Below are 12,999 nucleotides of genomic sequence, written 5' to 3' on the forward strand. Positions count from 1 at the left end.
AAATAGAACATGTTCAAACAGTATTGGGAGTCAAAAGGATCCTCCTACTTTAATTGGGCCAATGAAAATTGAAGAAATCTTGGATCTGGCAGAAAAGATGGTAAAGATTTTAATTTAAACACAGACACATTTATTATTAGTAAATAGATAAAAACTCACTGGCAAATTAAATTCTGATTATGTTAATATATTCATTTACATTCTAGTTATATTGTTTTGTTGTTCCTTAAATGGAAGAATCATGTGATAAAAGTTTAAGTCCAGTTTCACATGTAGGATTGTAGAAGGGGAATAAATTATACCTCAATAATGATAATACTTTTTCACCTTTCACCATAAATAAAAACATATTGAATACAAGATGAAAAAGATTTTGTATTCACTTCATTTAATATTAGAGAATTGAGAAAATTATCTAAATAACTTAGGGTCATAAATTTAAATTTTGCTCCCTTTAACTGAATTCTTCTTACCAAATTATCATACATTAAATAATTGACATGGTTTCTTAATTTTTTTCTCACCTTTATGTAGGCTAAAATGTGCTGGCCATGAATGTATTAATGTTTATTGTTTACATACCAACATCTTCTAAGGAAGCATAAAGATTTATCTAGCACCTGTTAAGTATGTGACATTCGGTTAAATGCCAACCAATTGTACTTATTTGGAGAAAATATTTACAGTATTGTTAGAGTCAATCAACAACAGAACAGTCTTAACTGATTAGTGTAGTATTTCTTTCTAAAACAGAATCCATAATGAGTAGGCTTAGCCAAATGTGCAGGTTTTCTTTCCAAAAAGAAAAGAAATGTAACTTAAAGGAAGCATTTTGGTCATTTCTAACGTTCCCTTTTTGTATTATTTAACTCACAGTTAAAGTCAGTTATTGGTGTTATGTGTAATTAGGTAACTAAAACACGAAATATAGAGGTTTTGTTTTGTCAACTATGCCTCTGTCTCATAGCCAACTGCATCATTCTCAATTTTACCTAAGAATTTCAAAATCATTTTGCAGTTACTCTAGCAAAAAAAGCAAGAGGAAACTGATACCTCTTCATACCAATAAGCTTGAAGTTCAGCTCATTCCTACTATGTGTTTAAGTTTCAATGTCACCAAGTTACTTATTCAACTAAATACAATGTAATTACTTCCTCATAATACATAATGTTAAACTTCAGCTCAAAATATTGAACATATTTTAATAGAGTGGGGTTGCTTGGTTATAGAAAACTCATCAATAATGTAGAAAAATTGCATTTTAAAACAGCTCTGGTATCCTGAGAGCTGCTTTTAAAAATCCCACATATCCTGGCATACCACAGTGAGCTGGGCCTGGTCTCCCAGAGGCAAGTGCCAGCTGCACTACTTAATGCTCAGCCTCCTTCAGCCACCCCATGGAGACTATTGGCAGCCACCTCAGAGGAGTAAAAATAAACTTGAAAGTATTTTTAACACAACACAACAAGGCTCTGTGAAAAAAAGAAGCCTGTGGGTTAAAAACAGCAGCATTTGTCTTTTACCTTCCTGTGAGTTCCATTCAAAAACACTTTTTCGATATGATCGTAATAGGCATCACACCAGTATAACGTGTTGGTGTGAAAGTCCAGAGTTAAACCGTTTGGCCACAGCATCTTTGAAGTCACAAAAATCTGCCGATTGAATCCATCCATCCAGGCCTTCTCAATCCTTCCCACGCTGTCATCTATTTCATCTTCCTCCCAGTCTGTCCAATACATCCAACTAAGACATTAAAAAAACAACAAAAATGCATACATGTTATTACAACCAGCCACCGTACAGACACTTCCTCAGATTTGGCAGTTCCATAAATTCTAGTTTCATTCTGATTTGTCCTCCTATCTAAGTGCTTATCTGTCAAAGAGAGGGCAGCTGTGAAGTTTTAAAGAAAGCAAAGATTTGTTTGGTGGAACTGTGCATTTACACTTATTACAGAAAAGCCAACTACCACCACTATCGCACTTACTGGCTTCATGCATTAATGAACCTGACAGTAAGTGCCAAATATCTATTTTTGGGGGCTGTTGATACCAAGTATAGGAAATGATTTTCTGGGTCATTACTATTTTAAATGTTGTCCACTTCAAAAAGTACATAATCAATTATGTGATTAAAAAGCAGATTGACTGACATGAGAACCCATGGCACAGTTAATGATCTACTCCAGACTTTATTTAATCTCAGATGAATTATTATTCTTTAAGACAGGTAATTGGACTGACTTTGTTCTAAAGGGCACAGTCATACTGAGTTTGTTTGGCTAGGTCTAATTTGTCTTCCTGATGCAAATCATCTATGTTTTATTGCTGCTTATTATTACCCCAAAATCTACAGAAGATGATTTAGCTGCACATAAGTTTAGTAATAGCAAGCTGACTGACCTTGAGATTTTGAGCTTTAATTTCTATCTCAAACAAAAGCATCTGCCTTTAAAAACAAATCTTTTGTAAAGCTCTAACAGTAGGAGAGGGGGCCTTGAACTAATGTTCCATTTCCCTCATGAATGAGGTTAAAACCCACCACATGTGTTGTTTTAGGGTCATGTGAAAGTTCCTGAGTTTATTAATTAAAGTGTAGGTTTAATCCAGTCATCTCATATACAACTTTATAAAGTCTCAAATCTTTTCTAAGCTGCTGACCCTTGAAATACCCTTATTAGATCCCTTGCCTCCCCCATTTTGTAGACCCTAAGAATTTCTAAGTGCATTTGGAAAAAGTCTGTCACCATGACGAAAAATCCTACTGTGATCTAAACTGGCAGACTTGGGAAAACTGAGGATGAACACACTACCCATTATTTCATACAAATTAAGCTCTTTTTAAATTCTCTTAACGGTTTCCAATTATGTTGATATGCCTTTTTAGACCCAAGGAAGTATATTGAGACTGTTGAATTGTATTAATCCTAGAAATAAACATGGAAATATTTCTATCTTGTATCTTGTAATTCCTTAAAGTGATTTTTTAATTGGGACAACTTAGTAACAAAAAGCATAGTCATTCTATTTGCTCTAATTCTATGTTAGTTAGGTATAACTACTTGACATCAGCTATATAAATGAACTATACAAAAGTGAAATATGCAATCTTTTCATCTCTATTGATATTTTCCTGAAATTTTCTTATATACAGATAATTAATACAGTTTTTTTTCATTTATAACATTAATATTGCAGTTATCTTACCCTATAGCTTCTCCTTTTGATCATGGCAACATATTTTTTTTTCTGTGATTCAAATCACACATACATGTGCCTGTGTATACAGAAACACACACACACACACACACACACGAGACAGAGCTAAATCTGGATATTCCAAATATACTGCATATTTTACTATTTGAAAAAAGGAATTGTTTGCCAACTGATCCATCACCTAAAATTATTTTTATTTAAACAAAATATAAGAAAGTTATTTTTCTAAGTAATGCCAATCTGGGAGAGGTTACATATATATATGTATATATGTATATGCACACACACACACACACATATATATATATATATATGCTTAAATGTATATTGTGGGCCAGGCACCATGGCTCATGCCTGTAATCCCAGCACTTTGGGAGGCTGAGGCAAGCGAATTGCTTGAGCCCAGGAGTTTGAGACCAGCCTGAGCAACATGGCAAAACCCCATCTCTACAAAAAAAAATATGAAAAGTAGCCAGGCACGGTGGCCTGTGCCTGTAATTCCAGCTAGTCTCAAAGCTGAGGTGGGAGAATCGATCACTTGAGCCCGGGCTATGGAGGCTGTCGTGAGCCAAGATCATACCACTGCACTCCAGCCTGGGTAACAGAGTAAGATCCTGTCTCAAAAAAAAAAGAATATGAAAGCTTTACAATCAATACCAATACGAAATGATGAGAATTCTTAAACACACGGAATAGAAATATAACCTATTAAATAAGCAGGAACTAATACAGTATTTTTTCTAGGTGGGACTCTGTGTATTCTTCACATTAAACATAGGTTAATCTGGACTTCTGCTAATATAGCAAGAAAAATTCTACATTTTATTTCAAGGCCTGTTCGAATGTAATTATCTGATGAAGTCTATCCCCAGCCTTTCTGGAGATGAGTCAAAATAAGCCCTTTCCTGTGTTTCTCGGTAACACTGTCTAGTTTTAAATAATATTTATTGCACTTATTCCTTGTATATAGGGACAGTTGGTAGGAAGACATGACAGGCATGCAGATATTGTCTCAATGAAAAAAATATTCTATTCATCAGAATTGCGTTCAAAGAGCTTGAACTATGTAGATGCTATAGGTTTCTAACATAATCTGGATGCCTACAAACTTGGGAGATGTTGAAGAGGATTTCTAAATTTGATGAGAGAGATGGAACCAGTGGGCTCTGAATTTTCTTCTAAATTATATGTTTCTATGACTTCCACATTTATGTCATCTCTTGGGCACAACAAATACTCTTTAGCTCTATCAGAAAACATTTTCTCTAACAATAGTGAGAAAGAAGATGCTGTTTTAAGACAGATTTGAAATTTCTTTCTTCAGATAGACTTGGACAGTGTGGAATAAATACTCTCTTCAAAAACTAAGGCTGGTTTACCAGATGATTATATAATCCAAACATAAAATCACCAAAATTATTTTATAATTATGCCCTATGGAAACACTTACAATGAGTACACTCACTGCCTAGGAACCCTGGTTGTATTTGGAGCTACTCTTAACACAAACAATTCTAGGAACTGCAATTTTGGAATCTCAGTTTATAAGGGATTCACATGCCTCCTATACAATACATATTTTTTGTATGTGTGAAGTGTAAAGAAAATCTATTTTTTGATGTCTTGAAACAATGATATATAAGCCATGGAAAGAAAAACACTCCAAAAAACTATACATGTAAAATATTCAATAAAATAACATTTTTAAGTTATAAAATACTATTAAAATTTCCATCTTCTTTGATATTTCTATAAGTACAGTTTTGCATTCAGGTAATAGCGCTGATTAAAAATCAAAAGAAAACATATTACCAAGAATTGGACAAAATATTTCATTCTAAAACAAGTAACACATACTATAAAATGATGTCCCTATATGGAAATTATGGTGGTATCTAAAATTATGTGGTTATCACCCTAGACAAATAAAAAGCAGTGAAGTTTAGTGGCTAAGAGTAAAATCATAGAGACAGGCTTCCTGGGAATAAATGTAGACCTGGTCTTTTACTAATTGAATAGTGTTTGGCAAGACAGTTATCATTTTCAACTTTATAAAGCGGGGATAAGAATAGCAACTAATTCAGAGGATTATTGTAAGGGTTACAAAATAGGGTCATAGTAACCCATTTAATAAAATGTCTGACCTCTAGGAAATGTATAAAACTTTTGCTATTTTTTTGAATACACTAAATTTCAATAGCCTTTAAAATATAAAATAGATTGATTCTCTGGTTGAATTGATTATTTATCTTGGTGTCAGGCTGCTTAAAGTACAGAATTATAGTGCTAATTTTGAATAAATCAAGTAATACATCTTTGTGCAGTAATCTATTTCAGGTCAATGTATTCTGACGTGTTTATTTAGTACATTCTCTAGTACAGAAAAACCATTAAATGTGTAACTTTACCCACTAAGACCATTTGTGTGGAAATTCAGCTATACATATGGATTTAAATAAAACTATTATTAACTGTGTAAGAAACAAATTTATCTATTATCATTTTTCTTATATAAAGCTAGTCAAATATTGCATACCCATTAACTGGATCCACCACAATTCCTCTGGGATGAGACATTTCACCCTCTAAAAGAGTCTTCCGACTCTGAGAAGCTTTTTCCAGCCTGGCCACATTAATGGTTTTCCTATGGCCATCATTGGTCCAGTAAAGATTATCTCCAATCCAGTCCACAGCAATGCCCTCTACATTATCCAGATCTATAAAAAAAGCAAAAACAAGAAATAAATTGCTTTAACAACTATAGTAAAATTAGTGTTCACTACTAATAGCTACCTAATAAAAACTTTAGTTCAAAAAGGAATGAACTCTGATCCATGAAATCTTTATGGTGTAATTTTTGCAAATGTCACTATTCTATAGAATACTTTTCAATTTTATTTTGAATGCCTTTTTATGTGAATAACAGGCCCTCTCTCAATTGTACACAGTGTTAACAAATTAATCATGGTCATTAACTCAGATTTTAATTGAACCTCAATTTATTGTAATTCAGTGATCTGCAGAAAAATGGGAACATATAAGTGATAGGAGCGAAAAAGCTTGAATATAAGTGACAAATTCAGCAATATAGACTGTTCTGAAGAAAAATCTACTAGTACTGTGTCAGCAGGTTCAAACTTGTAATATGTAATCTGAGTAATCAAAATAATATGAATGTCCTCTTGCCCAAGGATGAACAGTTTCAGCAGGGGCACAAGTATGAAAGCCCAGGACAGGCTTTCATCCCAGAACTGCATCAACAGTGAATCTCAAGGAATCGCCAAAATACTTCTCTTTGTTTTAGACTTATCTTACAAAGAATCCTGTTACAGGATTATATGAGATACAGGCAATGATAATTCAAATGTAATAGACAAATAATAATCCTCAGAGTTCACCTAATTTAAACCCTTTATTTTATAAAGGGGGGTAACTGAAACTTCAAAGTGAAGGCAGTTACTAATGGTCTATTATCATTCACGAAGCAGTAGCAATTGGATAAAAATCCAAGCCTTATGACCCACAGTGTGGAAACCCTCAAAACCACACAGTTCCTAGGGTGAGTTTCTGTAGCATCCTGTCTTCATCCACACTTCAGCCTACAACATTACAACTACGATTCTATTCTTCTGTTGCATGAAAAATTGCTGTGATCGCCTTCTTTTCTCTCAAAACCAAGGTAGACTACATAGACTTCCTCTTTTCCTTTTTGGCATGAGTTACAGAACCGGAATTTACTAGACAAAAGCAATAGGTAGTATATATTAGAGAGGGAGCTGTGTATTCACACACTACAAGGAAATCTGTATCACATTTCCCTGTATGCAGACACAATGGATATTTACTATTATCATGTTGTTTAATCACTGTCCTTCTGGCTCAGGAAAAAAAGTAAAATTTTCCCTTGTAGCCCTTATTGCTAATCAACATATGTTGTGATTCAGAATGACTGATACAAAATGTGATCTGATCGAACTGAAAATCCCATTATGGTGAATCAGACATGTTCCCAATTTCGCTAAGCTATCTGCTTCATTACCATCCAATATGAGTAATTTTCATAGGTTAATTGTGCCTATGCTTAGAAAAAGAAGTTTAATTTTGCCTTTACTTATTGACACTTAATTTTCCTGACCACTTTCCTATTCTGGCATAATGGAACGAGAGTAGTTATTTACTCTTTTCTATTTATTATCGTCTATAGCTGATTTTTATTTTGTTAGTTGGTTTCCAAAAATTGAATTACATGTGAAATCTGCCCCAGTATAAAAAGTCTTCATGCTGGATAACCATCTTATTTTTGAAACTTTTCCTTTTAATATATGACTTGAGACATTTTTTTCATATGAAGCAGTTACAATGCTGTATGGATGAAACTTTTGTTTCTGACACTTGGGTAAGCAAATTCAGTGACACATTGGGAAAGTGAAGATTATAATAGCACCTACCTCATAGGATGATTACAAAGGGCAAGCTATTAATAGCTACTGCATGTAAACATTTAGCATATTTCCTGGAATACAGTAACTTCTCAGTTCATGTTAGTTTTTATTAATTTATCGGGATTAAAAAATATTTTATATCTCTTCTGTCTCCTTTAAGGGTACTACTCGATAGGATTATATCTTTTGCTTTTCACCTTTAAAATGCTTTTTCTATAATATTTTCTTGCATTTTTACCAGTGACTAACTTTAGCTAAAAATAGTATATAAATAAATATATGTGATGTTCTTAAAATAATGGTTGGCACATACTAAATAATATATAATGATGATTATTATTCCTGTAATAATATCATTATAATTTCTGTATAATCTTTCCTTAAGCTAGATGTCTAGTCTATTGAGATAGTAATAGAGGAATTAGCCTAGATTATTTTTTAAGGTTGTTTTCTATTTGTGCTTTGACTTTTTTTTCTGTTACAGGGAGAATGATAATGAATAAAAATTTTAAAATAAGAAAATGCATAAAAAGATCTATGAGCAAATTGGGAATCTTTTTAGGTTATCTTTAATAGGGCAGGGAGGAATTTCTCTCTTGCAGAACACAGCTTGAACAATCAATTAATTCCTTTCTCCACAAATATACATTGATAAGGGAAGCATTCTGCTTCCACATTATTTGGTCCCTGCTTTAAATTAACTTATAAATCAGATGGAACAGTTAGACATATAGAACATCAGTCTTATGCACGTTTGATATTTTATTCAAAGGGGTCTGGTTGGGTCCTGCCTGAGACTGACTAATAATGACTCCATGAACAAAAGCCCTTTAACCAGATCAGGGACATATGAAGTTTGTGGCATTCAAAGGCCAAACAAACATCGGTGACTACAGAGAGTCTAATTATTAGCTTGAGGAAACACACGATATTAAAATGCAAGGAAGATGTTTGATAAAGAAAAACTTGGTAGAATAGATTTCTTTGTATACTTTGGGATAGAGTTCAAGTATTCTACATTATTAAACTCGTATTTGCTACTATTTATTATTATTGCATAACTAATAGCAAACAAAAGCATGTCTATTTAAAAAATCTGATCAAAACCTCCCTTAGCTTTCACAAAATACCCATTTTCATGCATCAATAGGCAAGGAGTTAACATGTTTGTACTTCTTAAAGAAATTGCAGTAGATAATTATTTCTTGTAAACTTTGTTTAGATTAATATTATGTCTGTATTTTTCATGCTAAGTGAAGATATTGCATATTTACTCATACTCAGAAAATAAACAGCCTTTTCTTGCATTCTGAAAACTTAAGAATATGATTTTTCTGAGAATCATCATTCTCAGTAAACTATCGCAAGAACAAAAAACCAAACACCACATATTCGCACTCATAGGTGGGAATTGAACAATGAGAACACATGGACACAGGAAGGGGAACATCACACTTCGGGGACTGTTGTGGGGTGGGGGTGGGGGGAGAGGGGAGGGATAGCATTGGGAGATATACCTAAAGCTAGATGACGAGTTAGTGGGTGCAGCGCACCAGCATGGCACATGTATACATATGTAACTTACCTGCACATCGCGCACATGTACCATAAAACGTAAAGTATAATAATAATAATAATAATAATAAATAAATAAATAAAAAAGAAGATGAAAAAGAAAAGTGGGACAACACATTTTACAATAAATATTTAAGTCAAATTCTGAAAGCCAAAAAAAAAAAAAAGAATATGATTTTTCTCAAATTATTATAATTTCCACAACATGTTATCTTTGTTCTAGTAATTTCAAAATAACTTGTATGAATGGAGTAATATATAAATAGTGCATTAAACACCCACACATTCACGTATCTCATTCAAATTTAGGATTAATAATGAAGTGCGTGGTTTACTTAAGTGAAAAATTCCTGATGTTAACAATATTACTTCCTATAAGAGACACCTACCACTAAGGAAATGAGGATAAATAACATATAATACAATTTATGTAAATTTTGAAAGAATAATGATGTGGATTTAAAAAGAATAAATAGGACTGTTCTTCAAATGAATGTAATACTTTGGACTAGACCAAATAAACATTTTTAAAGAGAGTGGTTTTGGGAGAAAAACATATTTCTAAAATGAAAACTTCATTACAGGTCTGATTTTTAGATATTACACATTCATGGAACAGAAGACTAAAGTTTTATACACTTAAAATATAATTGCCTATTTTTAAAATAGGTCCACGATTTTTAAAAGAAAGGATGTGAGCAGTGGCCTTATTTTTGTTATGGCACATGAGCTGGACCTCCAAAAATGATCCACAGATCTTGATGCTCTACAACAGAATTTGATGCATATAATAAGAAACTAACTAAAAATTATATCCAAAAATGGCCATTATAAAATCATAGTTTCTACATTTTTCTACCTTATACAAGTTTATCCAGTGTTATCTATCCTTAGCATGAACATTATTTTTCTGAGTTGGAACAAAAGTGTCTATGTGAGTACAGAGTATGGTAAAGTGCCTTAAATAATTAAGTCTGCATCATGCATGTAGACATGCCTAAGGCCAGCGATGCCTTACCTCACCCTAGAGTCAGCACTTGGACAACTCTCCTGTCTCCTATTCTTGTAGTTCAATTAATACAAATTCTCTTTGTACATTTCAATATGGCCTGAGGCTATAAATAGCTCATATGTATCTGACATGAGTGAATGACATTGATTTAATTAATAGTGTAGCAGTAAAATTTGCTTGCTGAATAAGCTGTCTCATGGGGTTTCAAGGGTCTCTGGTCACAAACTAAAGATACCACCTGTCCCTAATGGCCAGCTGAGGCTGATGTTTCTCAACCTCATTTTCATTCCAGATTTATCCTTAACTTTTAGGTCAAGGAGGGTGAATACACAAGCCATTCTCACTGAGAACAAAACACCTTGATGTTGTATTCAAAGAGATATGTAGAGTGCACATAAGGGTCTTATTTTCCAGGATAAACAGAATATATTAAAACATAGTGGTTTCCTTCCATTATCCAATGCAAACTGTCACTCTCAATGGGTCAGGGGATACAGATCATCACTCTATGACATTCATTTATTTTATCTTTGATACAATGAAGACATGGACAAGTAAAGATAGTGCCATAGTATGCATCATAGTTACCAATAATCTAAAATGACAAATAAAATGAAAGATCAAGAATGGTTAAGGACTGAGATTTTTATCATACTTTCAAGCTTACAAGTTGGCCTGTTTTTGTTCCATGAATTCTGGTAGAAGACACAAGACTTGTGGATCAGATATAAAAGATTTTATTACTCATGGCACAACAAGCAGGATGGTCATCAGCAGATTGGTGTCAGTTCCCTTTACTTCGAAGTCCGCAGGGGCAACTGGGAGGAGTCCATATGGATGCTTTCATACACTGTGGGTGGCATTACAGGAGAAGAATTCTGAGTTTAGAAAATCCAAGCCTATTATAATGGGCAGTAAGAAGGCCTGCTGTTTTCATTGGCAGGTGACTGTCTCTTTCTCTCAATACTCTTTGCTATACAAGCATCCTTGAAAAGATACTTCTGAAGAAAAAACAGTAAGTGTCTTACTTTGAGACATGCAGAAAGGTGAGAGATCCATGGAGAAATGTCTCACAATAAAAAGGTCCTGAAAAGTCATAATCTGGTAGTCACTAATACATGCAGATAGATAGAGCAAACAAATTGGTGAGTGGATATGAGCACAAATAATAATTTCTGCATTCCAAGCTGTTACTCTTATGGGAATTCTGCACTGATTTACACAACCACACCTAAAGCAATAAATGCAGCTAGATAGAGCAAACAAATTGATGAGTGGATATGAACACAAATAATAATTTCTGGATTCCAAGCTATTGTTCTTATGGGAATTCTGCATTGATTTACACAATCACATCTAAAGCATATTTTGTAGCTAACTATGTGTGATGGTTAATTGTATGAGTCAATTTGGCTAGCCCATGGTACACAAATAATTGGTCATCAGTCTGGATGTTGCTGTAAAGGTATGTTTTAGATTATATGAACATCAGTAGAATTTGAGTAATAAGCAGGTTACCCTCTATAATGTGAGTTCACCTTATCCAATCAGTTGAAGGCCTTAAGAATAGATTGGGATCCCCTGAGAAGGATGAAATTCTTCCTCCAGGCTGTCTTTGAACTCAAGCAGCAACATCAGCTCTTTTTGGGTCTCCAGCCTGCTGATGTACTCTGCAAATTTTGGACTTTCCAGTTCCCATAATTGTGGACCTAATTCCTTAATAAATCTCTTTTTCTCTCTTTCTGTATATACATTCTGTTTGTTCTGTTTCTCTAGAGAATCCTAACTAGTACACTATGACCATGGCTGTGATCTGAAAATGATTTTGCTGAATGGGCTGGGAAGAAGAAGGTCATTCTTCACATTCATCCTTTTCCAATAAAACACTGAAAAGTATATATTTCAGAGGACAAAATAGCTTTCAATTTAAGAAGCCCTAGAGATATGCAAGGGGCATATAGATCACTGTACAATATTCCACCAAAAATTCTTTGGATAATATTAGAGTCTTCATTGTGAATGGGGAGAAAGTCATTTCCATTAACACCATTTTACTACCTAACTCTGCCTATCAAGAGAAAACAAAGCTAAAATTGCTTCCATTTTTGGAACACAATATATCACACCTATTCTTGAATATTCATTTTAGAACTGTGAAGTTTATAATTTATAAAAGTAAAACATTTTTGGTACCGATTTCATCAATAGTAAATTATTCAATCTCTTTCATATTATATGAAAAGTCTACTCTATTAGTAGTCACTTGGACAATTTAATTTCATAGAAGTTGACTTTTTATTAGCTATATTTTCTGATAGGTTTCATGTTTTTGCACTTGGTCACTTAAACATTCAAAAAGTTGCATCAACTGATAATGTTCACTGAACTTTAAAAAAGACAAGGTATCACATACATGCTTAGAAATCATGTTTAGTGAAAAATACTGATCACTAAATTCCAAGTTGAGCTTAAAAGTTAGAGAATGTAAATCTTTATTGTATTTACAATTACCATGGCATAGAACAAATGTGTTATCTCATGTGACCATACTCCTGGAGATAACCAGCCTAAATCAACCAAAACTATACTTGTTTCAGATCCACATAAATATGCAGAGAAAAAGGCTAGACAAAGGCATGTGTGGACTCTAGGTAAATGTGGTAAAGGAAGCCAAGTTCTTAATAATAATTTATCTAACAACATCTTTCCATAAATATCTAAGAAAACACACACACAGTCATAACCCTCCTG

The 12,999-nt window shown here is 33.4% G+C and overlaps 1 protein-coding gene across 1 annotated transcript in view; it reads right to left on the bottom strand.

The window, feature by feature from the left end:
* Positions 1 to 12,999, bottom strand: part of LRP1B (LDL receptor related protein 1B) — a 1,899,171-nt gene that overhangs the window by 779,799 nt on the left and 1,106,373 nt on the right. Inside the window, exons 12-13 of the mRNA XM_024243817.3 lie at positions 5,756 to 5,936; positions 1,525 to 1,744 (exon numbers count right to left, since the gene is read on the bottom strand). Of these exons, the coding sequence (XP_024099585.3) occupies positions 1,525 to 1,744; positions 5,756 to 5,936 (401 nt within the window). The remainder of the gene's footprint in view (positions 1 to 1,524; positions 1,745 to 5,755; positions 5,937 to 12,999) is intronic.

The sequence above is a fragment of the Pongo abelii genome, chromosome 11, assembly GCF_028885655.2.
Source record: "Pongo abelii isolate AG06213 chromosome 11, NHGRI_mPonAbe1-v2.0_pri, whole genome shotgun sequence".
Lineage (NCBI taxonomy): Eukaryota > Metazoa > Chordata > Mammalia > Primates > Hominidae > Pongo > Pongo abelii.